This window comes from Athene noctua, chromosome Z (genome assembly GCF_965140245.1).
Source record: "Athene noctua chromosome Z, bAthNoc1.hap1.1, whole genome shotgun sequence".
Lineage (NCBI taxonomy): Eukaryota > Metazoa > Chordata > Aves > Strigiformes > Strigidae > Athene > Athene noctua.
The window spans coordinates 90,046,511-90,073,495 of record NC_134077.1 but is presented as its reverse complement, the minus strand read 5'-3'; the positions used below and the strand labels follow the sequence as shown (position 1 = coordinate 90,073,495).

Genomic DNA, 26,985 nt, shown 5'->3' with positions numbered 1-26,985 from the left:
ACAGGAAGGAGAGCTGAGGAGGCAGCGAAGGCAAAAAAAATACACAAAAAACCTGGAAACCAGCAGTGACTCATCAGGCTAAGGAGAAGGTTTGCTGTCACAATTCCTGTCTCAAGCCCCTTGTGAAGGGTTGGGCCCTGCAGGATGGCTGTCACAGGCAGTACACAAACCTGGGGGACTTCTGAGCCTTTTCATGTCACCAGCCTGGAAGCCCCCACCGGCCGGCCGGACCCCGAGCAAGCTGCCTCGGCCCGGGGAGCATCCCTAAGTGCGAATGTCTGGGAGCACGGGAGATGGCTACCCCGTGTCAGCTCCCATAAACATCTTCCTCCTCATTACAAGGCTGGGACTACCATCAGCCTCTACCCTCTGTCACCTTGTGTCAGTTTGAAGGCTCATATGCATAATCAGGGCAATAAAACACCCTCAATCCTCTGTCAGCACTGGGAGATTTACCAAAGACTTAGATCCATCAGTTACAGAAATTAATTTCTGCTGTGAACCTTGCTGGCCTTCTAATTTAATGAAAATTTTAGGTTTTGTTTGGCTTTAGGAGAACTGATATGGATTTAGAAGGTCCAAGTCACTTTGATTTATTAATGACCTCCTTCAAAAGAGCTGAGCGTGTGCAATAAGCTAACCCTGCAATCCACTGCTCTAAATACATCAATTACTACTATCAGTCATAATTAACCGCTGAGTGGAGAAGCCAAGGAGGTTTTCAGCTCCCAAGGACTTCGTACCCTAGCAGTACTTTGTACCAGTTTCTCCTCCCATGTCAGGATGTTTTCTGCAGGCAGAGCCATCGCCTGTGGCTCGGGGCCAACATGGATGGAGATGCTCCGGTCTCCAGCTGAAACGCTGAAGCTTAAATGCTTAAATATCCAGATATCAACAGCAGAGATACTGACAGAAAATTGAGGAAGCTGACTGAATAAAAGCTCCCTAGTCCTGGATAAGCTGCAGCAGGCCAAGGCTTAGAGAGCCAGGAGGAACTGCCTGTATCAGGAGACATCCCAGCCCTGAGCCCAGGTGCCCGTGGGGTGTTGAAGAGGAAGCCTGTCAAGCAGTTGGAAGAAAAATAAGTGGGGAAGCAGGATTAGTTGTACCAGGTCTACGCTCTGAAGACTGAGGCTAGCAGAGATGACAGGAGCTGGATGGAGGTGGGAGAGGAGAGCAAAGAGGGAGGTGAAGGCAGTGCGGGCCACTCTGCTCTCATTTTATAAGGCAGGAGAAAAATGAGCGCGCCTCTGTGCGGCAGCCCCAGCCTCACTCCTACCCCAGACAAGTGTCACCGGCGAGGTGCAGAGGCATCTGCAGGCCCCAGCGCAGCTGACTGGCACAGGCACACCTCTCTTTTGGAAGTTTCTTCGGGAGAGGCAAAACCAGGGCTTGCCACAGGCTGCCGGAGACCACGCTCTAACTGCTTGCACTGAGCGGAGCCCCGTTCAAAACGTGAACAGAGCACGGTTCTACAGCCCCTCGCCAAAATAATCCCCCTTCCTTTCCCTGTTTCCTGTGACCTTTCCCATCTCTTCAGTTCCCTGTGGTGCCCAAGATCTTCCCTCCCTCTGTCCTGTCCCGCAGCCTGAAAATATTTTCCACCACCCCAGAGGCATCACACCTGGGGGGGGGGTAGCTGCAAGCTGTGTTTGTGTTTCTCTGTGCTGCTGGACAGAAAACCAAATAAACCAAAATCAAATCAAATAAATGACCCTGCCTTCACACTGAAGATCAGCCCCGACACTTCTCTGGAGCTCTGCAGGGACACTGATTCTCTCTAAACATGCAGGAAAATCAAAACTTTGAGCACTAAGCTTCCATCAAATCTGTTTGAAATGCCCCAGGAATTAAAAAATTGTTAAAAGCAACTTCCCACAAAAAGCAGACAAACAGCAATGCAGGGATACTTGCAGTGAGTTATTGCACACAGGGAGAAACAAGATTCAACTGGGGCAGACAGTTCTGGATGCTGTTTCCTGTATTTTCTTTGTTTATGTTTGTTACTACAGAGAGTGCTTTAGTCAAAAAAAAAAAAAAGAAAAAAGAAAAAAAAAGGAGGCGCATAAGCCTCCTAGAAAATAACTTAACTGTTCTACCAGTTAGGCTATGAGCATTTGCTAACAGACTTTTCTGGTGGCACAGCTGTAGTTTCATCTTTGGGAAACCAGGTTTAAGTACATGTCCTGCGGGGTTAAAGAGACTGCATGCAAGTATCAAGAAAAATCAGAGTAGGAACATTTATAAATGTGACATCAAGGGCAGTTAATCAATTTGCCATTACTTAAAGTTCTTCCTTCAGTCCTATGGAAAAAAAAAAAAAAAAAAAAAAAAAAAAAGAGTAATTTACCGCCATGGCATTTCATGGTCGTGAGCAATCAACATGCGCCTTCAACTCACATGAACCTTGAATGTTCTCAATAGATGCAAATCCATCCTTGTTTCTCTGCTTATTCAGCAGAGAGTGAGCAAGGATACAGATCAAGGAGAATCTGGACGTTTTCTGGTCAAGTTGCTGACAGGGGCGTAGGAGAAAATACGTCTGGCCTAAGCACAGATGACGTACTTTGTGCGTTGTTCCTCCTGACACAGGGACTTTCTCACCAGCGTGTCCCACCCTGACCACCCACCTCCAGCATTCCCATGTGGTGTTAATGTCAGAAACGAGTCCCTGCACCGCACGATGCTACTGATGGAAGGACAGGGCTGAGAAAGCAGAGGTGTTCCTCAGAGCTGAAAACCTCCCGTCCAACCCAAGATGTCACACGACTGAATTAATTCATATATGGCATAAATAATTTCATTTTTGTTTGGCTTCTGGAAATCCATATCCAAGGCAGAATTTTTATAACGGCCAACGAGCAGTTTGCCAGCGACTGCACCTCCTGAACACCTTTACCTGCTGCGGGTCGAGCAGTCTGCACCTTGGAGTAGGTCACCTGCCCTCCCTGCAGCGCCACAGTCACCCCTTCTTCCCCATTACAACCCAGCTGCTGATTTTTTCCATCTCTCCTGAGAACTGGGGACTGTACCTGCTGTGCAGAAGCTCTCTTAAAAAACACCAAGGCCAGTTTTAAGAACTGTTCTGAAACGCACAGTAAATCTGGCCACACAGAATGTTTTCACTGGAGCTATTTTAACGCAGATCTCGAAAAAGCCTTCCAAACCTTGCAGAAATTTACGGCGCAACAGTATAAATTACGTGCAGCTGCTGTTGCAATGCAGTGATCACTATTTACCTCCTGGCTCAGTTACTCTAAACATTCCCCATACTTCAGCATGGGAAAAAAGGTCTCTACAAAATCTCAAAGCTGGCGCTGTACCATCTCGCATCTGTTTTCCTTAGTTGAAGCAACTATCCACGGCACCTTCTGTGCTTGCAGCGGCTCTGGGGTCCAGAGGGAAGGAGCCCAGTGAGCTGTGAGACTCGATTGCTCTGAGGCCGCTCACCTTGAAGAGTCGTTGAAGCTAATAGCTGAATCACGCTTTGGCCAATAAAATGAACAACCAGAAGTGCCAACATTTTAAGACGAGTTCTTATTCTTCCAGCTAGTGAAATGAGCAGGTCAGATGTTTGAGACAGGGGCTTGAGACAGTGCCATTGCCCGAGCAGCAGCGTCACGATGCCAAGCAGAGCATGGGGTTGTGCGTGGGAGCCCCAGCAGCACCCGGCACGAGCTGCAGGTGGGGCTTGGGCTTGTGCTCACCCCAGTGCTTGCACCTTCCTCCATCGCCGCGGTGCTTGGAGCAGAAGTGGAAGGGCAGCATCTCTGCCGTGTGAACGTGGGCACACGCGGCCCGTGAGGGGGATGGAGAGGCCAACTGCCACGTCAGCGGCCGTGAGGACGGCTCCAGCTCCTCCAGCCTCTCCATGTGCAGGGATACAAGCCTGCCTGGTAGCTCGGCGTTCAGAAAGCTTGTGATCTTCACTGACTGTCTGTGAAACATGCCTGGGAGAGTGGTAGGTTGTTGGTGAGTGATGAGGAGAAGCCAGGAGCTTCCCCTGTCCCCCAGCTCTCCCAACAGCATGGGAGGCCAATCCTTGCCCAGGGACACAGGTGACGGAAACGACGATCTTATTTCAGAAAGATACCTCTAGCTGGTTCTGGCGGTGAGCGGAGCGGGGCCTGGGGTGGGTCAGGATGGGGCGCTGGGAAAGGGCAGTGCAGGGACCAGTTCACCACAGGGACTGGAACCCACTCTATGGGTGAGGGAACCGCAGCGGGGCAGGAGAGCTGCTGCCGTGCAAACCAACACATGGAGCACCAGGAGGGCCTCAAAGCTCCTGAGAAAGTCCGTGAACGGACATCAGACATCCGTAACACCTCAGCATGAACCACTCAGCTCATGGTAACAGCCTTCCTCCCTGTTGTGGACAGGATGCCACAGAAATCTTCTACACGGAGCAGCACAATTCATAATCAAGGTTACCCTGGGAAGGACTGTAGCTTGGGAGCCAACGAGTGCTGCGGGGTGGTGAGTTGAATTTATTTACATTGTTCTCAAAGTAACGTCCTGAATAAGATGATTGGGGATGTGACTCATCTCTTGGTATTTATCTAATACGGATGTAAATGGTGATGTATGTCCAAGAACACTGAACATAAGGTCCCGTTTCTAAAATTATTATCCCTTGTAGCTATGAACAAGCCAAGGAAAAATTCATCAAGTAGTTTATTTTTAATTTATTTAATATTAAGGTATATGTAATATGTTTTTAATTTCTCATATATAAATGCCATGAGTTATTAACTGATTTTTGTTTTAGGTATTACAGAGCACTTACCCCATTTCTACCGCTAATCAAATAAATCCTCATGAAGGCTTCTGCATGAACAGAAACGAGGCGAGAAAATAAGCACAAAATTTCATACCACTCTTAAATAACCAACACACAACAAAGGCACATACAATTCCTCATAAAACAAAAAGTACAGCAAGGTCACATGAAACGCACCTTTCTATCTCACGGGGTCCAATGCTGATGGGTGGGTTGGGCCAGCAGCAGAGCAAAGGTCTGAGCTCCTCCGTCCCACCCCCCCCCCCCCCCCCCCCCCCCATGATCCCAGGCCACCCCAGAGGAGCAAGGGTGGGGATTTGGGGGTCATTCAGCTGTTTTTCCATGCTGTTTCTCAAGAATCAGCAGAGCACAGTCTGGGACACAGGAGAGAAGGCAGTGGGCGAAGGGTGAGTGAGCCGGAGCAGAGGTGAGCAAAGTGTTTGATGAGCTTCACTCAGGCACGTTCCTTGCTAAAGACCAATAACAAATGTTCTGCAGCACAACTGCAATAATGACTTGTCAGTGTTGCCTAATTGCTTCTGTCACGAATTAAATAATCCTGGTGCTCTTGTTAGCAATTCCTTGATAACATCTCTCCAACAAGAGGTTTCTAAGAAACGATAACAATCTGAGGAGTTCAGCAAACGGCTTTCTCAGCCCTCTGCTGTGCTCAGAGCTGTCTCCTGAATTTTTATTTAAACCAGGCTGAAATAAGAGCTGTCTCTTCCCATACTAAATAAAACCCAGACAAGCTGAGATGCCTTGCAGAGCCCAGTTTAGAGTTGTGGAGTATACCGAGCACAGTGAGTTGAGTTGACTGTTGACAGCAGGAAAATCTAACACCAGAGAGAACTTTCTGGGAAAATGGTTCACAACCAGCGATCTCTGCTGTTAAGCCGAAAGCGATGCTCCAGGGGCAGTGGGCTGCTGCTTGGTGGGGTTTGGCCATGGGCTTCAGGCTTGGAGGATTTGTTTTTTCTTCTTGGTAGAGCTCTTGGGTCAACTCTTAGCTTGCTTACTGCAGCTTTCCTCGGTTTCAAAACTGTGTGGACTTTTAAGTCTGGCTGGACTTCCCCTATAAGACTTTTCATTGAGCGATCTTGTGGTGGCTGAACACAGGAGACAACCTCAGGAACGGATTTCAATCTACGTGGGATCAAATCTCCAGAACTGGAGGCAAAACCTGATGGTTTATTGCCTGTCCACCACACATAAGATTTTAGCATTAATAATTCCCCTCACATTTTTATCACCACAACAAATCGGTGGAACTGTAATTGTCTAAAAGCAGAGATACCAAATGCATGCAGATAATTTTAAAATATTTTGGGATAAGTCAGTATGCAATGTTGTGCAGAACATGGCTTCATTCAGTATGAAATTGTGTAATGGCAGGTATTTTCCCCTTTTTCCTGAACCAGTTTCAGTCCCTATTTACGAAGTCAAAGGCAGAAATATAATTAGTACTTGCAGGGAGTTGAGTGGCTGGCTCTGTTAGTCTGGGGCTGCGTATCTCTGCCTGTGCTTGAGGAGGATGCTGTCTGCAAAGGTTTTTAACTCATCTGTTCTAAGAAATCCAACTGCAGGCCTTATTTGCTGTGTCACTTAACTGCATTTGTAAAACATCACCCCACCACCTCACATCAGCTTGCAGAAAGGTCTGTCTTCAGCCCTCCACCCTGGCACCTCCCAGGGCTTTCCTCTTTTTTTCAGGAGCATCCCTTGAGATGCTCTGGAGGTGGAGTCTCCTGTAATCTGGCTGTGGGCAAGCTCAGAAGATGCAGATGTGCTCAGAGGAGTCAGCAGACCTTTGAAAATCCTCTCAAAACGAGGCTGGAGATGAGGATTAGCCTAAAAGGCACGGCGGAGGAAAGGCTCAGAGGAGTTCTGTGTTTCTGTAGGCTTTGTGTCTGGACGTGGGTGTTCACGCGCACAGGGTGCCGGGAGGTGTTTGTGCCACGGACCTGGGGTACCAGGTCCTGCAGACCTCTGCCGGCAGCACGCAGCCCACCCTCTGCCCCGCGTGCAGACGGCTGCGTTCCACAGTTCTAGGGGGGCTTTCAGCGCACCCTCGGGGTGACACAGACACTTCCGAGAGCAGGACAGGGTCTGTGTCAAGCTGGACTTTCTCTCCTACACCTTCAGCAACACCGCCAGGCAGGCCCAGGAGGTTGGGGAAACGGGGCTGATTTCCCAGAGAAAAGTCTGATTTCAGATCCGGGAGGAACGACTTTTGCTTTTGTCGTTCAGGTGGAGGATGCTGATGGGGGTGGCCACGAGCTGAGGACGAGGTGCAGCTTTCCAGGCTGTACCTGTTGTGCAAACAACCAGCGAGGCCCTCGCTGATCCCGGGGATGCCAGCCCCGCAGAAGTGTTTGTTTTCAAAAAAACAGCAGTGAAAGGTTTTATTAGATAGCACAAATGCGGCAAAATGTGTTGGCTGGCATCAAAGGCACATCAAAGAGGAGAATACCCGGAGTGGTAAAGCTGGCAAATAATCACAGCTTGAAATCACATGCACCAGGAAGAAATTCCGTTTTCAGTGATTCAGAAACAACTTTTTCAAAACTAAGTTTGCACCAGTGTTGTCAAAACCAAGACTTTTGGCCCATAAATGTCTACAGTGTCTTCAATGGTGTAAAAAACTGACACAGATGTTTAGTAAGAGTTAGACTGGATAATAAACATTTTCCGAACATTGCTAGTGAGAAATCAGAGTAAATAACCACAACATACTTCTGTCTGTACGTCATTGCTTGCACTGCATGGTGGATTATGAACGCATAAATTAAGATTAATAGCATACATGGTTATGATTCTGTATGAAAAACAGTGGTAAAGGGTTTCTGGAATTCAAATGTCTGAGCTGGTGCTACATATGTAATACCTGCTTAGACAACAGCAGTTTCATATATAAACTTCTTAACAAACGTTTTTAAAAGAATAGAGAATAACAGGGCTGCAGACTGGGACTTGTATAAATACCACCCTAGTGCCAGAACAGCCCCAAATTGTCCCCTTCAACAGGAGCGACTGAAAGCCTCAGGGAAGTCACAAACTGTCAGCTTTACCTTGAAACTGAGAGTTTCCTCTCCCTCGGTCTTTTGAAACTTCAGCTAATCCTAATCCCGGACAGCCGGCGCTCCAGAAGCCATTGCCAGGGCAGCAAAGGTTGTGTCTGAACGGCACCAGCTCCGCTCCCCCCGCAGCCAGCAGCCGCTTGGTGGGTTTGCTGGGCAGACCAGAAAAACGACAAGAAAACCACAGACACGACTGCTGCTAACCACCCCCCTCCCCAATCCTGTCCCCTGGGAGCAGGCAAAAGGCTTTAAATGAAGAGTAGGATCTGAAAGGTGCACAAAACTTGCCTCCTTAGCATGTTGCAGCAGAAGCAGCCAGACGGAGGGGCCACGGGGTCCCCGGTCGATGGGGACTGCTGCTGCCAAGAGGTTTGTGTTTGCTCTTGTCTCCAGGAAACCCCAGTGCCTGCTCCGAGGAGGAAGTGTGCTGAGGATTAGTAGCTGCGTTTCTCTTGCATAACCCATCTAAATTGCCAGGCTGGTGTCACGATCTCTTGTCCTCATCCAGGAAAGGGTGGTGGGGCTGAGGAGCTGCTGCTCCCCCAGCCCGGAGGGAGAGGAGCCACAAGGGGCAGTTCTCGGGGTGATGACCCCCCCCAGCACTGACTGCTCCATGGCGGAGGCTTGGCCCCATCTCTGGAGGTCTGTGTGTCCCTCCACCTCCAGCTGAGAGGAGCCCTTCAGCTCCAGCTTCAACACCCACCCAGGAAAGCTTTGGCGCGGCGGGTTGCCCTTCAAGGGAAATGCGTGATCACAGGTGAATAAATCACAAGCGATTTGCAGATAATTTCCCCACGACAAGTTGCACAAGACCTCGCAGGAACCTCTTCTGAAGGCTTGTCATTATTGTTCGCCCAGTAGTTGTGGTGTCAAAGCGGCGAGAGCTGGATTGGCAGAAACACCCAACGTCATTCTTCATTTCCACGTGGTCTGGAGAAATGCAAACGTGTAGCCAGCATAAATGAGATGAACATCCAAGGAATGGTAAATGCTGCTGTTTCCATGCAAGGTCTTAGTAAGATATAAGGGCAGGGCTGCACGTATGTGGTGCACGTCATCATCGTCATCACCTGGAGGTGCAGTGAGGGGTCAGACCTGAACAGACCACACTGTGAATGATCAGAGAATCACGTTTGACAGCCCTCTCTTTATCCTCAGTGAACTCTTCCAGCTTCTTGCTTGTGTTACGCAGTGTGGATATGCAGGGGACAACAGAGAGGATCACGTCAAGATGCAAAACACGAAATGGCAGTGCCTTCCCTTTTAGTGATGCTTCTGCAAATAGAAAACGACTGGTTTTCTACAAGCATATGTCAGAAGCAAGAGCTGAATACGTAAGAAAACTAAAAGGCCCTTTAGGAAATATCACTGAACCCAGGCAATATTTTAGCTCGAGAAAGTGGCCTACAAATCAGTTTAAATCCTTCTGTAGAACTGTGGAGGTAAAGCACCATATAGTGACTGCTGGACGGCTCCACCTGGCAGCCAGAACACTCCACGGCCGATCACTAGGGCACCCCCTTCTCAGCTCTGCTCCCGTCAGAACAACCTGCAAAACCATCCCAGGTCAGCGTTTGGAAGTTCAGCCGCACTGGGTTCTGGAAGAGGCGAGAGTCCTGTCCTGTAGCGCCCATTTTGGGAAAGATGGTGTGAAAATCAGCCTCCTGGATGAAATAAATCCACTTTGTGAGACCGCCCGGCGTGACACAACCCCAGGCAGGATCACAGCACTTGTCTCCAAGGTCAGTCAGTGTTTTGCCATTAGTCTGGGTAGAGGAACCGAGTCCAAAATATAACCACCATAACTGACTGCTTCAGATTTACCTCTGTGCCCTATCTGCTCCCCAGGCATCTCCTATTCTCTCTCTCCAAAGCACAACATTCTGGGGTGACCAGAAGAGGAACTCCATATACATTTTATCAGTTGCTGAGGAAAAGGAACATCCTAGAGGTAAGGTTATTGCCTAATTTACCAACCACACTGAAGGTTAGCTACTATTAGAAACTCAGATCCATTAAGTATCGAAGCTTGCAAGGAAAGTCTGTGAATAAACCATAAAATTAAAAAAATAATCACAAAAAAAATGTTTTCAGTGAGGAGTTTAAATTATTTATGCATGTTTTTGGGTTGACATGGTGCTGAGGGTTCTGGTGGAATTGGGAAGAGTCAGGGTGAGGTTTGTGGTTGGGCTGGGGGAGCTTCAAGGGCTTTTCCAACTGAGGTGACTCTCTGATTCTGTGACTTTCCAAGACTTATCTCAGGACTCTCTGAAGGTTTAACCTACTTCTCAGACAGAAGGCATGTATAGAAAGAGATATATGTGCCCCTTATATATGTAAATATTTCTTTATGCTCATTTTATATGTATATGTATATGTATGTGTATATCTATATCTATATCTATATCTATATCTATATCTATATCTATATCTATATCTATATCTATATCTATATCTATATCTATATCATCTTCCTTTCACAGTACCAATGCTCTGAAGAGGCATAACAAATAACAGTCCACAGTGGGATAAGGTTGAGACAAGGAGGGCTCTGAGAGCAATAATCTTAAAAATGAAGAGTCAGATCAGAAGTTTTTCATGGGGGGGGTCAGAGGCTCACATTTCATTTCTTTCTTTGACTCTTGGAAAAGGAGGAAGTGGGTTTTTTGGTTTTTTTTGTTCCTGTTTCTCTAACCATGGAGTTAATCTGAGCTGTGTTCCTAGCCCTGACAACTATATTTTGGTGGCAAACACAACCCAGTAAGAAGTGCTAAATAGAGAACCTGAAATCTAGCCAAAAGCCAGTATTTTGCTTGCTGAGGGGAATCTATAGAGAGACAGAATAACTGAAAATTGCTATTAAATGTGGCAATTGTATAAAATGTGTAATTACTGTAATCTGAATTTTTATCAGGGTATGACCTTGAGAAGTGCTAGGTGTTTGAGGTTTCTCAAGTATGTCCTCGACTTACTGCTCTTTTAATGGATCCCACTGATTTGGAACAACATTTGCAACAAACCAGAGAGAAGTGATGACTGGGAAATCCTGACTGCCTGAGCATAAGAAAAGCTCAAATTATTATAATAATAAATTATTTTATTTGTAGAGCTGGTGTCTCTTTTATGCCAACAATTGTTATTGCTCGAATTGAGTGGTGGAAATTCTTTTCCTGAATGGAAAAATTAAGAAAATAATAATCACACTTAGCTATCCAGACTTGTACTGCACTGGATAAAGGTTTGGGGGTTTTTCATAGCCCCTCCCAAGAGGAGCAGGAATGTACCCTTAACTAATATTGCAATGGACTTACTTTAAATTCATTTGCAATGGAAAATATTTCAATGCTGCAGTGTCATCTGTCAACATCTGGACATTAGAGTAAATATTATTGAAATAAGGTAGAACAGTCTATCCTAAAGCAGGCAGGGTAGAAGGCAACGGGGTAGAGTGGCTGTTTTCCTACATTTTTGACTGAAACACCTGTTTTTTGGGCACCAGGTTGTCAGAGCGGCTGGGCTGGGTGGGCAGGTCCCCGTGCCCCCCGCAGACTAGCACTGACCTTTACAAGACATAATGGGAGGTGCCTCGTTGCCTGGGAAGTGCCACCACCTCCGGGGCTGGTGTGGTAACGCGGGTTGTGTTGCAGCCCTCCCCTGGCGCCTTCAGAATCTTCCGAAGGTCATGCCCCAACCCTTTGCTGCACCTCGAGGCGTTCCCGCTCATGCCTTTTCCGGCGGTGGGAAGGAGCAGAAGGACGCGTAGAAATTCACCGCTACTACTTTCAGCGGTGTTACACGTCCCTGAAGCCAGGGGACGGGTGTCAGAGGGCCTGGTGTCGGCTTGGGTTTGTTGTTGCCCCAGGAGGAGGCACCAGCGACGGGCTCCTGGCATCTGCCGCCCCCGAGGAGACCTTCTGCCGCGTTCTCCCCAGACGACAGCACGGCGACGAGTGGCCTTCGCGCCGCCTGTGATGAGCTGTGTTTTGGGGCAGATGGGCTCCCACGTCTCTTGTACCTCGGAAAGCTCTCCGGGGACCTGGCAGCGCTGCCGGGTAGCCATGTGTTCCCGCAGGCAGCCCCTGCACGGCGGGATATGTTTAGCGCGGGGAGGAACAGATGGGCTGTTCGCGCGGCGCGCGTGCAGGCTGGATTCCCTCAGTGTCAAAATAAAGCCTATCTCGTCTAGACGGGGTTTAAATGGAGGCTGGGGAGTATACTCGTGGTAGAGGTGCCTGGCTTTTCCCATGGCGGGTTTTCACTGATGGTGCACTGCTAACAGGAAGGTAGGCTGCTCCAAAATCAGGTTTCTTGGAAGTTTTCCATTTACTGCAACTTTTCTCAGTCATATCATTGTGTTCTGCACAGACAGTGCTGCCCGCTCTTGTGTGTGGCACTCTGTGCTTCTACCTTTGTTTCTACTCTTTCCCATTATTTGGACTTCTTTTGGGATTTTATCCATGCAGATTAGTGCAATTCTTCCACTGTACATAGTTCAATAAGCCACAAACTCACTAAGATGAAAAATAAAAATACAAAGTTTTGATATGTGTCTCAGGAGTGACCCATATAAATTTATCAGCTAAACCCTTTCCATGTTACTTTAAGACAGCTTTTGTTTATGAAGCTGGAAGATTTGAGAAGCAAAATGAGGAGTGGGCTCCCGTTCGTGTAAGAAAAATCCGAAGCTCAGAAAAGCACACTGTGATTCAGCCACTTAAATACAGTATGGCTAGCTCAGAGGCGGGCGACAGTTTTGTGACATAAACCAGAGAACACCACGCAAAGAAAAACACCCACAAAAGATAATGAAACCTGATGGCTGGTTCCATCTCACGGCTTGCTGAGTACAGCTGTGCACAGAGGTGGTGGCCCCTGGGCGGGAGCTCCATCGAGGAGAAACCCTCGGGAGGAAAGATCAGAGGGAATCACTCGTATGGGAATCACCAACATGCAGCTTGGTCACAGAAGACTGGGGTGGGAGCTAAAAGCTTACAGATACTTATCCTTCTTTTTTTCTTTTTTTTTTTTTTTTTTTTCTTTTGGGACGGGGGGTGGGGGGGTTACTTGCATCTGAATAGCACCAGGATTTCAGCTGCTCCAAAGCTGTATTGGGCGTTCCAAATGTATTTAAATTGTTAATTTAACATTCCAAATGTAATTGAAATTATTGCCGGTTTTAGTTCAATGTAAAATCTGTCAATTCTAGCTTCTGTAAGCAAGAGTCATGACATTATTTTATAACTGAACAAGCTACAAAGATACACATAGCAAGAATATGAAAATGGAGGGTGTCGGTGGAAGCAAAGACGATACTGCAACAGATTGTGTGTGTGTGTGTGTGTGTGTACACATTCAAACAGTATAAAATGCAAAATTTTGGAGCGTTAAGCACTTGACAACCCAGGTCACTTTATGTTAAAACATCTAGAAGACAAAGGTAGCATGATATTACTGCTGTTCCCATGCATCAGACCACTGGGTCTAGAGCGATGTGCTGCTTTACCCTTTTTTATTTGCTGAATGACTAGACAGTTATTCCAATTAGATTTTATGGCTTCCTATCTGAAGGTTATTAGCTCCACATAAGTAGGAAATGTTGTTTCAATTATTTTAGCTGGACATATGGTCATAATATTTTCAGTGATGAGCACAACAGAAGTATTTATTAAATTCAGTGAATCAAATCAAGTACGCTAGCATACCTAACACAGCACAATAATTAAATAAATACCACTGTAAAAGAATCTGGCAAGAATATAACTGCTTTATCCCATGATTGAATTAAGTAGAGAATTATACTGCACATGAAACATAGTAAAGCCCAAGTAAAACTATGCACAGGATATTGCAATGAGCCGTTCAAGTCCTGCTAATGTGTTTTTTTTCTTTGGTAGGAATAAAATGATATTTGTAAACAAACTAAGGAACTTGACTTCATAACTTTTTATTGTCACCTGACTCTTCTGAAAGGGATAATTTGCCTGAGGTCAGCTACGTGTTACTGTTGGAGAAAGTTCATTATGTATTTACGTTAACACAAAGATACACCTGCGTAACACAGGACTTCCCTGGGGCTGTGGTCTTTTGCAGACATAATTAATACAGCCTACTCCATTTCTCTGAGTTTTATTCTCCTCTTAAATTTATGTCACCGTGAAGGTCTTGTAAATTCTCCTTCCAAGTGACAAACATTACCGAGACTTATTTCTCAATACAATGAGACGGGAGCAAATTTTTAAATTTTTGTAGAAACATGAAATTCCTAGGTAATGAAGCCTGTACCTATTTTTAGTCTTTTTATCCTAATGAGAGGATCTTCATTAAAGGAGATAATATCGAGTAATGAGCACATCAATTTTGGGGACTAATCTAAAAAAGCAGCAAAGATATTGAAGGGCATGTGTCAAGCTATTCGAGCACACACAGTCTGTTATTACCCTCTGGTCAACAGTGTTGAGTCTGCAGTAGACCGGCAGGAAAGTAACTTCTGCACTATCTGTTCTCAGAAGTAAAATCTTCTCTGAGCATCATCCAAGACAAAAAGATTGATAAAAAAAAAATTATTTTGTAGAAAGAACAATAAATGTGCTCACAATTATTATTTCTTGTTTCACTTCAGCCTGGATTCTTTCTAAGTACTCTTTTTCAGCAGCATAGCCTGCTGGTTCGGTTTTATTATAGAAATGAGTGCACTTTACGAGCTTTGTGTATCTCTGAAAGAAAAAAAAGATGATGAAAGCTGCTTAATATCAGCTAATGCTGATGAAATAGAAAAAAATATGGCTGTCAACCTCAGTTAATCCTAAAGGAGAACAACTATTGCAGCTATTACTGGGATTACATACATGCAGCGGGGAGGGCACGTTTGCTACAACGCTGTAAAAAAACTCACGGTAGATTAATCCCCATATTATCAGCAAAAGTGCTCCGTCATGAATATATTGAGCTATTGTAAGATGTAATATGGTAAGATATAATAAAGGTGTACTCTTGTTAAACAGATTGTTCTAAATACAAAAATTATTTGGACATTCTGTTTTATAGTTGCTGGTCTTGTGCAATCGATCCCATGGTATATTTTTATTGATGTTTTATCAGTCTCTGTATGAATATGATATTAACACTGGACATATCAACCCAAAACTTTAAAGTTTGACCAGGTAACTAAGACATGTAACAGGAAAGGCTGAGCAGCTCTAAAATAGGCCACCCTCCCCATAATCTCCGCTCTCATTCAAAATCATTTATTGTTCCAGTTGATGCTCAGGAGTGGAAAATGATTTATGTAACAAAGCTCAGCGCTCAGTGAGTTTAAGTCCCTTTCAAAAAAACAATTTATTTATCACCCTTCTGACCCTTGCTGGTCCTCACAGCAGGAAGCTGTAGGGGAGAGCAGGATGGGACCAGATGGGTCGTCACCAGCCACTGTGGGTAACGAGCGACTCTGGCTTCCAGACCTGCTCATGGGTGTATGAGGACATCTCTCCCTTGAGATGTTGTCTCTGTGCTTTAACTCAAATATTATGCTGCTTCCTTAGGCAGCTGATTGTTTTTATGCCTAGTATTTATTGTCAGAATGGTCTTGCAATTATTTTATAAATCGCAACGCTTGCAGTGGTTGAGTCAGGGTCAGTTTTAATGTGATTCCCCTCTGTTGGTCAACACTTAACTTCTCTTTCAGTATTATCTCTCTGAGAGGTTCAGTGAAAGCATGAGACAGCCCGTATAAACTCTAATGCAGAATGACTCTCTTGACAGCCATGGAGAAGAATAATTAAAGTAATTTAAAGCTTGGAGCAATATAAATATAAAATAATCTTCACAGAAGGAGCGGACATGTAGTCATGGTCCTCTGAATGTCTTGAGACCCACAAAAAATTTCAACATGAACGAGCCTCTTTTGGTTAGTGGAGAAAGCAGGAGCTGGCTCAGAGAAATGTACCTTGTAATGTAATTGAAGGAAGCAATTTGGCTTGCAGCTGATGGTAGAAATTAAATCTATTTGGTTCAAATATTTTTCAGTCAAAAAATATAGAACCTTTTTGTTGCCAACAGAGTAAACCAAATTTGATGGAAACTGGCACAGAGTCCAGGATGGAAAAAAGCGCAAAGAAAGATAAACATAGGGGAGCCTGGGAGCATTGCCTAGACACCACCAACACGAAACTAGTGAAAGCTGCCAAAAAAAAGGGGAGCTTGCCCATCGCTGTCATGCTGGATGAAAAGTAGAAGAAGACCTCTCAAATCCTGTTGATGTTCCAGAAAAATAAAATACCAGAGTTAGATATGGATATCAAAAATATTAACCTTCCTCGCGACTCAAAAAGAGGAAAACCACCTCCAAGTGTATTGATTTTGTGCTGTTCTTCCATTTATAGTTCCGGGGTTTTTGGCTGAACATTGTGATGCCTAACAAGAATTACACAATGTTATCCAGAGGAAGAAAAAGCTGCTATGAAAACCACACAAAGTTTTGCTGCACTTCTAAATACTGCTTCAGAAGAACCTGTCTTTTTGAAATGATTTTTGTTGAAATCGATGAAACATGCTGTAGATATGAATCAGTCTTTTTCTTATTCAAGAAAGTATACTGGAGTGAATATAACACACCGCGTAATGAAGATAATGTTATTTAGCTCTTCTAACGACGTGGCGTTTCTGTTACACTGCTTTGAACATTTAAGTCCCTGTCCATGACAGATCATCGGCTTGTGAAGACAAGAAGGATGTGGGTATTATGTAGCTAATTCAGATGTAGGTGTTTATTACTAATCCTCTCTGATGTTTTGCTAAGCGTTACTAAGTAAACATCTCACCAACACATTTTCCCTTAAATCTAGGATATTTAATCTGCTTACAGCATGTCAAACAACTTTTCAGTCAAACTGTCACTCCAGAAGAAATTGATGGTTGATTCCTCCAGACTTGTGGAGGCCACTGGTCTGGTGCCCCGTTCCATCCCTCTCCTTCAGGACACACAGCACATGACCAAGGGCAGTCAGCAGCCTCCTGTGCCGCTCAGGAGTAACAGACAGATTCCCATTCCCATCCCTGCGCAGCGCTAGGATAGCCGGGGTCACCTTAATTCCCAGTGCAAAGTACAACAGAGGAGGCTGCGTTATTTTTTCCTACCTGACAGTGACTTTCCAAAGCTGTGATGACCGTAAACATGGAGAACTACTTAAAAAACCCATTTGAGCATTGATGTATTCCAGGCATGAAACGACTCATAAACTCCTTTATTGTTCTAACACCTCTTTATCATTTGTTCAATATTCCATTTGGGAAATTTGTAAAAGACTGGATTTGTCTTTTTTATGGCTTCTTTGTGCTGTTCCAAACCACTTGGTGTCAGGCGGTGGCCCACACATTTGCGCAGGTGCTGGTTATGGTTTTCTTCCTATTCTTAACGAGACAGTGAGCGCTGTTGTGCATATTCACTAAGGAAAACAGGTCCTGCATTAAAATGCCATTTATCATATTATTAATTCAGATGAATGCTTGAGGATGTCTAAGGAGGTTTCATCAGCTGCAGCAAGGGAGGAGGCACAGAAAAAACTCACTAGAAATTCCTCCAGAATATTGCTACTTCCATTGTCCTCCAGCTTGGCTTAACCCTGAAGTGCAGGCTGACCTGAATTCAGCGAAGAGAAATGTCATTTTGACTTAGTCCAAACAGGCATCATCCTGCCTTGCTGCCCACACCCGGGCGGGCTGCGCAGCCCGGAGACCTTGGCGGATGGCAGGCTGTGTAGGTCCCTGCGAGGAAGCAGCACTGGAAAACAATCCCTGGTGAATTCTAATTACAGGAGCTGCAAAGCGGCGGTAATGATGGATGTGGGCCGTGGGCCTTCTCAGCATGTGACAGACCGCTTTGATTAAATAAGCAAAACCCGCAGCCTTGTCCACCTGTATTATTGCTGATCTCAGAGCGCCGCGGGGCTGTTTCAGGTGGGAAAGGTGTGGGTTCCTGCTGCAGAATTACTTTTCTAGCAGTGAATTTACTAATACACGGAATACTCTTTCCTCACAGTATTACACACTCACGTTATACTTCTGATAAAAGTGTAGTCCTTTTCCCAACGGACACAGCCATCAAGTTTTGGACAAAATAATCATTGGCAGTATTTTGTGATTACTCATTGTTTTCCACCTGACTGTGAAAGACTGAGTTAATTAAGCCTCTCGACATCCCTATGAAGTAAGTGTTACATTAATTAAAACATGCACGGCCGCGGAAAGCATGGTGCACATCTAAGAACTCATATTGTAACAGGACAAAATACAGGTCAACTTTCTGTACGTTAATGAAACCAAAGGAGAAATGGATCTGCACGCCAGCTGATTAAAGCACTCAAAGTCAAAGGCAGATAAATGCTTTTTATGGGCTCTATTCCACCCCGTCATTTTCCATTGGAAATCCATACCAATAACAGGACACTAGAAAGAGGAAGCTACTGTTAACCTCAGAATAAAAGGGAAGAATATGTACTTTTATATCTATCTAGGGTTCTTTTTTCGGAAACTAATTGATCAGCCTTTCTTAATTTAAAAATAAAAATGATGCATGTCACAGGGAGCATGAATTTTACAAGATGTTTTATTCTCTGTGTTGAAAATCATGACTGTCTCGGAGACAGGTGGCTTAATGAGCTCTGGAGGCTAGCAAATGAGGGTCATGACAGGCTAGGCGTACTTCAGCAACCCATTCCTTGCGGTCAGTGATAAAGAACATTACCTTTATTAACTCATACTGCATTCTTTCCTCAACAGTTTTCAGGCCAGCTGAACAATTTGCCAAGGGATATTTTTCAGAGAGGAAAGATGCTGGTTTACAGCATCTTCCATCTTAGATGCTTTGGGTCAGTAGTATTACCTCCGGGTAGTATTACCAGTAACCCAAACCATCGTAGATGAAGGATGCTATATCCTTAAAGCCCTTTAAAGTACAGTGTTTATAAGAATATACATCCAGCACATAGTGCAGCACAAGGAAAGAAAAACCAAACAAAAACTGGTGTTCCTGTGTCCTGTAGTTCTACCTGGGCTTACTGAAGACACTGTAACTGCTCAATAGAGGAGGCATTTTTGGGGCATATATAGGTTTTCTGCACAAAAAGTCAATTTAGAAGCATCATTGCTCTCCTGTGAACGCTGCTGCAGGAGGTGGTGTCCCATATAGCACCCCAACGCAGGCCTGCACCACACCTTTGGAAAAAGGATACACTGGTTTGACGCAGAGGAGTGGAAATGCAGGTGACATTTAATCAGGGTGCCGTCACTGGCACTCCTCGTGCCACAGGTGACCCTGGCATCCCACAGCACCTCAGCAGGGACCTGGCGACCCAGCACCTCTCCCACGGACATGCAGGGGTCCCAGGATTTTGGATGTGCAGCACGGCTTCATAAACCCTCACGGGAGAGCTTGGCAGCTGGGGCTCCCTGGTGTAAGGGCATTTCCAGGTTTTTCTAAAATTCTTGTGGATTAATTTTCTGTATGGGCCAGTGTATAGTTAAATGCCTCAAGGTCAAATGATCAGACATTCATATCATGGTATAGCTCTGCACGTCGTTACGTAAACAGCGCACACCCAGTCACCCTTCAGGAGTGCAGAATCTACAAAAACGAACATTGCAGCAGTCACCTGTGATCCTCGCTTGTAGTTATTTGTACAGGTATTTTAAATACAATCAATATTTCTTAATCAATTTGTTTCATAGACCCTAGTCTCCACCTCAGGAATGCATCGAAGGATTTCCAGCAATATTCAATCATCCATTAGCCCTTTTGATTTATTTGAAAATGTCCACATTAATTTCGTTAGGCAAAAAAATAATTTTTCTGTCTATAATTTGACCAGCTGTTGTCACTGGTTCTTTGAGAAAACCACATTAAAAGCGCTCATTATAAAAGAGAAATCCTTAAACCTAATTCCTTATTTCCCACCAGTGACTGGGTTTTCTCATGGATGCTTTCAAGGACGAAGAAAAAATATCCAAGAGAAAAAGCACAGCTGTCACAAGTAAGAAACAAATGAATTACTTTTTTTTTTTTTTTTTTTAAATGTCTTTAAATATCTGTGTAGTGCAAGCAAGCAGGGAAATGTGCAAGTGTTGCTTAGATGGATTTTACTTTTTTACTTTTTATCACAATATTCCCTAAAGTGTTCTGACACTTTAAACTTCTTAAATCTGCCACTCAGAGTTAAAATGTGGTATGACAGACTGTAGGACTGAATCTGACAGAATTTGTGATTTCGCTTCAAATGAAAAGGCAAAGACAACTCTGAAAAAGCAAACAAGTCAAAAGAAGAGTGAATGAGAGAGATGAAATAACACCCAAGAAGGAATAAACAGAAAAAGGCAGAGAGTAATCACAGTGCTTGAAAGGATTAGTGGGAGTGAAATGATGGAAAATGTATGTGGGCAGTGAGAGCACTTACAATGTGGATTAGAACTTATTGTCACAAGAGGAATTTGGGTACCCGGGGATGGAGGAAGTTTTCTCAGCTCCCGTATTTAGGGATGCTAGAGCACATCGTGCTGTAAGACAGAGCTAAAGCTCAACACCAGTATGTGCTCTTGAACGCCTGTTACGCCCCACATCTGCCCACGGTGGCCCGAAGGAAGGAAACCATGTGCTTACCGTGCTGCTCCGCTGGATGAGCAGAAGGAGCACGTCCCTTTGGGGCATTCTATCATCCTGCAACCACTCGACCTATAAAAGCGGAGAGGGAAGCACTGTATTAACCCCAAAAGACCAAATTCTTCCTGTGCAAACCGCAAGATGTGGAAAATCCTTCGAGTAAAACACTAATTTCTTGTTTCCTCACAAAGTCTGTAAAAGGATGGGCACTAAGGAAGCCTCTTGCAGCACAACCAAAGAAGAGAGGATCCATGCCCGTTTCCTAAATGGCAGCTACTTTGGCTTTTTATATGATTATAAAGTCCTGCCATAAGTAGCCTGTACAATTAGGGGTGGCTATTCCCAGGGAAAGGTGTGGGACAGGCCTCTCACGCGGCACAGCCGTCAGACAACAGTTCTGCTCCTCAGTTCTCTTCAAAACTCGTCCTTGCTCAGCAGAAAACATGGCACAAAGTGGGGGAAACACAGCGAACCCTTCTGCGGTCTGGGGTTCCTCTGAGTAAGTATAAATATATGCACACATATGGGTATAGTTCCACATATGTAGCAGGAAAAAACACGTGCCTTTATATAAATAATATACCAGTAATACGCCATTTATCATATTCAAGAGGTAGTTCTTTGCTTTAAAACAAAGGTTATTTTTTTTCACTTGCAAATATCCCCCTTACAGGTTACATCAATTCATATTGTTACGCCAGGCAGACCATCTTGCACAGATACTTCTTTTTCTTTCTAACTCCTTGTTTTCAGGCACTCTACTTCTTCTAAATTTCTGCTTTTCCAACTGAAGTTCTCTGATCATAACTTTCTAGGCAAAAGGGATTTCTTAAAATATTTGATCAAAATAAAAATGCTGTTCTGCAAAGCAGCAGGCAAGGGCTGGGAATACTTACGCTGCTGCTGAATAGCTGGTAGATTTTCTTCTAATAGCTTTACAAGAAAATTACTTTTATGTTCTGCAGAAAATTAGTTTACCTGAATTGAATTATGAGGCTGCTGCCAGATTAGTGGGACAGCTCCTCTCTTCTTCTTTGACTACACCCACTTCTTCAGCATTGTCTCCCCAGGACCAGGTAAGTAAGTGAAATGCTCTGGCATCTCCTCATGACCTTCTAGTGAACACACTATAAACCTGAAAACCAAATTGTTGCTCGTTTGTGGTACTGCCTGGCTGCATTTCATGCAGCAGAAACTTCAGCAGTATGAGAGTTCTTTTGGGATCTTCTCTACTTTTGCTGAAAACAGATTACAACAAAACACAGGGAAAAATCAGATTTATGATATTTTTTTCATTTGCAATGCGTTGGCTATACAGAGATACACAGAGATACCACACTGTCTCCCAACGACAGCATAAATTCTGAAATGCTTAAAGTTCTAAAGTGGGAAGTAGATCTGTTTTTGTGTGCGCCGTTGTTTAAATACTTAAAATTGATAAGGAAAATGTCAGAGTGACCTCTATTAATTCCATCACATTAGAAAAACATCAAATCCCCTCTCGTAAAGGAACCACGAGTTACTGCAACTGTGACGTGCAACTGTGACGTGACGTGAACAGTCACACACCCACGACGCATCAGCCCTGCTCTGCAAAGCTTCATGATTCAACAGATGGAAACAGGCCAGAAACTTTCAGCAACACAACTTCCAGTGCTGCGTTCTGAAGCTTTATAGTATTCCCTAGTGTACAACGTTGTTCAGCCAGAAGTTAAAAGGCTTTCAGCTTCATTTTCAGACAGAGTCTGTTTCACATCTATTCACCGATGTAAAAACCCTGCTTTCTTAATTGTGTATGTGACAAACCTATAGGAATTACAACAGTTATTTAACCATAAAGGCCATTACTTTGGTTCTGTCTTTTATTGGTGCCCCCTTGCACAAGAGAAGACATTAGCCCCATGTGACAACAAGCCATCTGTGATCAGTGATGTGTACAAAGAAGGGTAAGCTGTAGTTCTAATGACACATCAAGGAAAACAGGTGCTGAATATTAGTAGGTACATCTATTCTTGATTGTTTAAGGCAAAATTCTGCATTAACAGCTGCATCTTAGAAATAATTTGCTTGCAGTTAACTGCACATTATGAAACAAACTCACATGGAAATGTACCTAGCCCGGACTCGACGTGCAAAATGAAGTGCACATTTTGCACATGAGGCTAGCTGGATTTCACAAAGGTGTGATGTCAGTTGCTTGTAGGCCACTTCCAGGACACCAGTCGGCTGCCTGAAAAATGTTCCTTGATGGGAGAAACCCCAGGAGTCATGGCTAATCTCGGTAATAAGAGTTTGAGAGTAACATATTCAGATTACAATATCTCACGTGAGCAGGGGAAATTAATTCAGTGGTGGTCTGAGATTGCTGCAGATTGAAAGGACTAGTGTTAGTTTCATGCTGCTGAAAAAATGACTTCCTTTGTCATAAGGACACTCATTCTTTACAACATATAATGGTAGAAAAGGTACTAAAACCAAAACCATTTTAACATTCAGAGAGGTTAAACGCTTACAGAACAAATTTCAGGTGAACTGCATGCATAATCATCTCCAGTTGATAAACAGATAGCTAACGGGATTAATAAGGGGCTACAAAGCCTCCCAGTTCCTCTGAGAAGTCCTCCTCAAATGGATGGGAACTCAAAAAAAAAAATAAAAATTCCCAGTGCCCAAATGGTAGCAGTTCCATTGCTCAATAACAGCTTAATTTTTCAGAGCTCTCAGACTTGTAATTTTTGGGTTCGGTTCTCAATGTGGCTTGCAGTTTGGGCATTTACACATGCAAATAATTGTACATGCAGTTAAAGTGTGTGCAAATATAAGTTGGTTGACATCCAGCCCGAGATTTTCAATGCTCAATTCGAAAGATAAAAAATAATAAAACGCGTCTGTTCCATACATTTCTTTAGAAGTGAAGTTTGCATGTGCAAGCAGGTAATTAGATAATGAGTTACTACTGCTTGCATCTGTCATTTTAAGAGTCCAAATGCAAAAGAGTACCCAGAAAATATGACATTGCACTCACAGCTCTGAAAATCTGTCTGTCGATGAACATTAAATCTGCCATCTGGCTTCTGCGCTGTAGAAGCCTTTGCAAACCCTCAAAAATCAGTTTTGTTTGGGCTTGTGCGGGATCTTGTGCACCAGATGGCACTTTTATTGAACTTGGCTCTCAATTAGCTGGCCACAAATTATGATGCATTTTATCAATGTTGTAAAAATGTTCATCATTTAAGGTAACTCCAGCTTACCCTTGAGGTTTGTTACTCCCTCTTGATATGCAGTAGTTCTTCTCTCTCTGTCATGCAACTCAAATAAATGCATTTATGAACTTCAGAAAAGTTGATGTCAGAAAATAAAAGGTAAAAGCAAATGAACAAATCAAGCCCATAAAGACTGTATTTGTTATGAGATTCATATTGAAGTTATTTATGAAAAAAATGAAAATAAAGTCAGAATTGTATTAGGCAATATTATATACAGGGAAACTCCTATTATTTTTTAAGTGTCTTTGTCCACTGAAAGCGTACTGAACGTATAGTGAGCTGTTTTAAAGTATTTGGTCTAAACTAGAGATGGGGAGTATAGACATCGCCTGAAGGAAAAATCTAGCACGGTAAGTTGGAAAGTAGAGTTGTTCCAGCAGGACCATAAAATCTTTGCTTTCCGGGAGTGTATGTAATCGCAGGGACCACTTCCATGTTTTTGTTGTCTATTGCAGTTTATCAGAAACTACACCTGCATTTCACACCAGCCATTTTACATTAGCCACAGATGCAGGCACTAGTACTCAGGTATTTAGTTCCCTATTTGCATGTGTGCATTCTTTCAGGATAGTATGGATCTTTAATCAATCAAAGCAGAGCAGACATAGGTTGTATTTTTAAGACTGTCCTCACTGCATTACATGTACATCCAAAGTTTTACTTTTGTCTGCTGCTGTATGTTTATGTACCTGATGAGTGCAGTGGATGTAGGCTTGGTCCAACAAAACCAGATTAATTTTATCAGGTCAAGTATCTACTGTTTGGGAATGGGCAAGCCTGTGGAACACAGTACTAAGTATGTCCAGAAACACGTCACATATATGACAGAAACTATTTTTTTTTGCATCCTCTTCCTCGCAGATACAAGCAACAGCTTTTAAAAGAGTAACTTATGTAGGGCTCAAAGCAAGGCCATTGCATTTCAAAGAACCACCAGTCTAGTCCATAGAGCTACATATCCAGTGTGTGTACATATATATTTCCCCGTGTGTAACACAGCCTGTGTGTGTAAGCTATACTCGTGCCTCTTCTCCCACCCAGATGTGAGGGGCTATTAGCAGTCAGAGGTTGCTCCATCTGCCGCTCCCAGAGGCACCGCAGCACACCGGGCTGAAGCAATGCCGGTGTTAATTACCAGTGACTGCAGTTACTCTTCCTACAGAAGCTTTAGTGTTTTAAACACACCTTAATTTTACACTCCCTTTTCCTAGAAATTCACCCCACAAATTATCCGATATCCTCCTTCTTTCCCTGTCCTTTTTAACTTATTAACATCTTACCACAGACTGTGTTACTTTCTAGCCTTATTGCTCTCCACTTCTTTTTCATTGGATTCTGCCTCATGAGCACTGAATGATCTCTTGTTTCATCTTGTCATTCTCATCTGCAGTCATGGAAGACTAATGGCTTCTGCATCTGAGCTACAGTTTTGAATCCCATCTGACTGAACCTCAAATTTAGGCAAAATACATTTGCCTAATTTGCCCGCGTGTTGTAGCAGGAATTTTTTTGAAGATCTTTTATTTTAAAAAAACCCAAACCACAAATCACTTTCTGAGATTAATCTCTGTCATCCCCATGCTAATTTGGAAAATGTCTCTTTTTTTTTTTCATCTGTAAAATGCTCCTGAGGGAACAATGTCCAAAGACACTTTGTGGAGAACGGCTGACGCTGAATAAAGCCACTCTGATGCCGACTGGGCTGTCTCCAACCTTGTTTCAAATAGTGATAAAACAGCCTTTAGATTATAATGGTTCTTTTATTATTGATTTCTGTAGGCTAGCTTTGACATACTGAAAATCATGAAGTTCCGCAACTCCCGTAATTCCCCAATAATCAAGTTCATCAAGTTGTGGTTCCCTTTCAGACAGCTCTAATAGTCATCTAAGCGAACAGTATAGATGTGGAGTTGACTACATACCTTGTCCTGAACATTGTGCTCATCTCTGCAGTCACTGGTAACACTGGGGCTAGATCAGATTTTTGTGAGAAGTCTGAGAAAGAAATACTTTATAAGTGAAATATCTATGTTTATCTGCTATCTCATTTTCAGGCAGAAAAAAGAAAATATTTTTCTTCTGCTCTGCTAAGAGCAGCACAATGCTGTAACGTTTCAGACAAGTAAGACAGACTCTTTTTCTAAGCTTTACATACGTTACTAGTGTATTAGAACAAAATATAGTTGTGGCTTACACAAAAATGAATTAAGGAAACATGATGAAAACCTCCCTTATTTCAGTCATTTAATGAGTCAGTAAATGTTCTCCTTTCTCAGATCAAATGCCATCCACATGGAGACAGAGAAACATAAATTATAGGGAAACTTCAGAATAAGATCTAATGTTAAAAAGCTTACTTAAATGTCAGCAGACAAAGAGAAAATAGCCAAAATACCAACAGAATGATCATGGTCCACAGCAGATAAATAGTTAAAAAATCATACCATAGTCACTTTAAAGCAACCCAGACCGTAATGCGGTTGCATACCAATTACTTCTCATGAAAAAAAAAAAAAAAAAGAATACTTAGCCCTCAAAGTTACTAGTTATAATCTTAAAATCGGCATTGCAGTTTTACTAAATCCATGAGCTTCTCCGGGATTGCATGGGATTATGTATTCAGCTTTAACTGCAGTTCTGTTACTAAAAGAAAAGCAGCATCTTGCGGATGCTTATTCACAATGTTTTTTTCCGATTTACCTTCTCCAAACTACAACTGTAGGAAACACCTAACAGCAAGCCGTAGTGACTAACTGCTGGATTCCCAGCAGGCAACCACGCACGAATGCGTCGGAGCGGGTGCAGATGACGCACAAGAGGCGTAGTCTGACCAGACAGGAGAAGAAGCACCTTCTTGTCTTACCACCATAGGCTGCTGGAGGTCTGTCCATCTGCTGCTCGGTGCTGTCTGAATTTCTGATGGGTGGCTCTCACTCAGGCAAATTCTGCGCTGGGGTTTTTTCACCTCTGAAGGTCCTGTAGTGCCTGAGGGAGCAGCTTCACTGACCTCCAAATCTGCTTCGTATCTCGGCGTGGTCCTAGCGAAGCCGTTGCTAGACCTGGAGGACACAACGATGAGGGCTCATGGTGGGAGGAGGGAGTGGAAGTGCTTTAAATTTGGATTAATGCTGTCACAAGGGAGATGGATTATGGCTGCTAGACCAAAGAGGAGCAGCAGACGGCCTTGTCGTTTATCCAGCATCCAGGTGATCA

The 26,985-nt window shown here is 43.9% G+C and overlaps 1 protein-coding gene across 1 annotated transcript in view; it reads right to left on the bottom strand.

Annotated features, from left to right (window-relative positions):
* The window catches only part of FAM81B (family with sequence similarity 81 member B), a 36,512-nt gene extending 24,406 nt beyond the window's left edge, over positions 1 to 12,106 (bottom strand). Inside the window, exon 1 of the mRNA XM_074932728.1 lies at positions 11,427 to 12,106. Within this exon, the coding sequence (XP_074788829.1) occupies positions 11,427 to 12,106 (680 nt within the window). The remainder of the gene's footprint in view (positions 1 to 11,426) is intronic.
* Between the last annotated feature and the right edge of the window lie 14,879 nt (positions 12,107 to 26,985).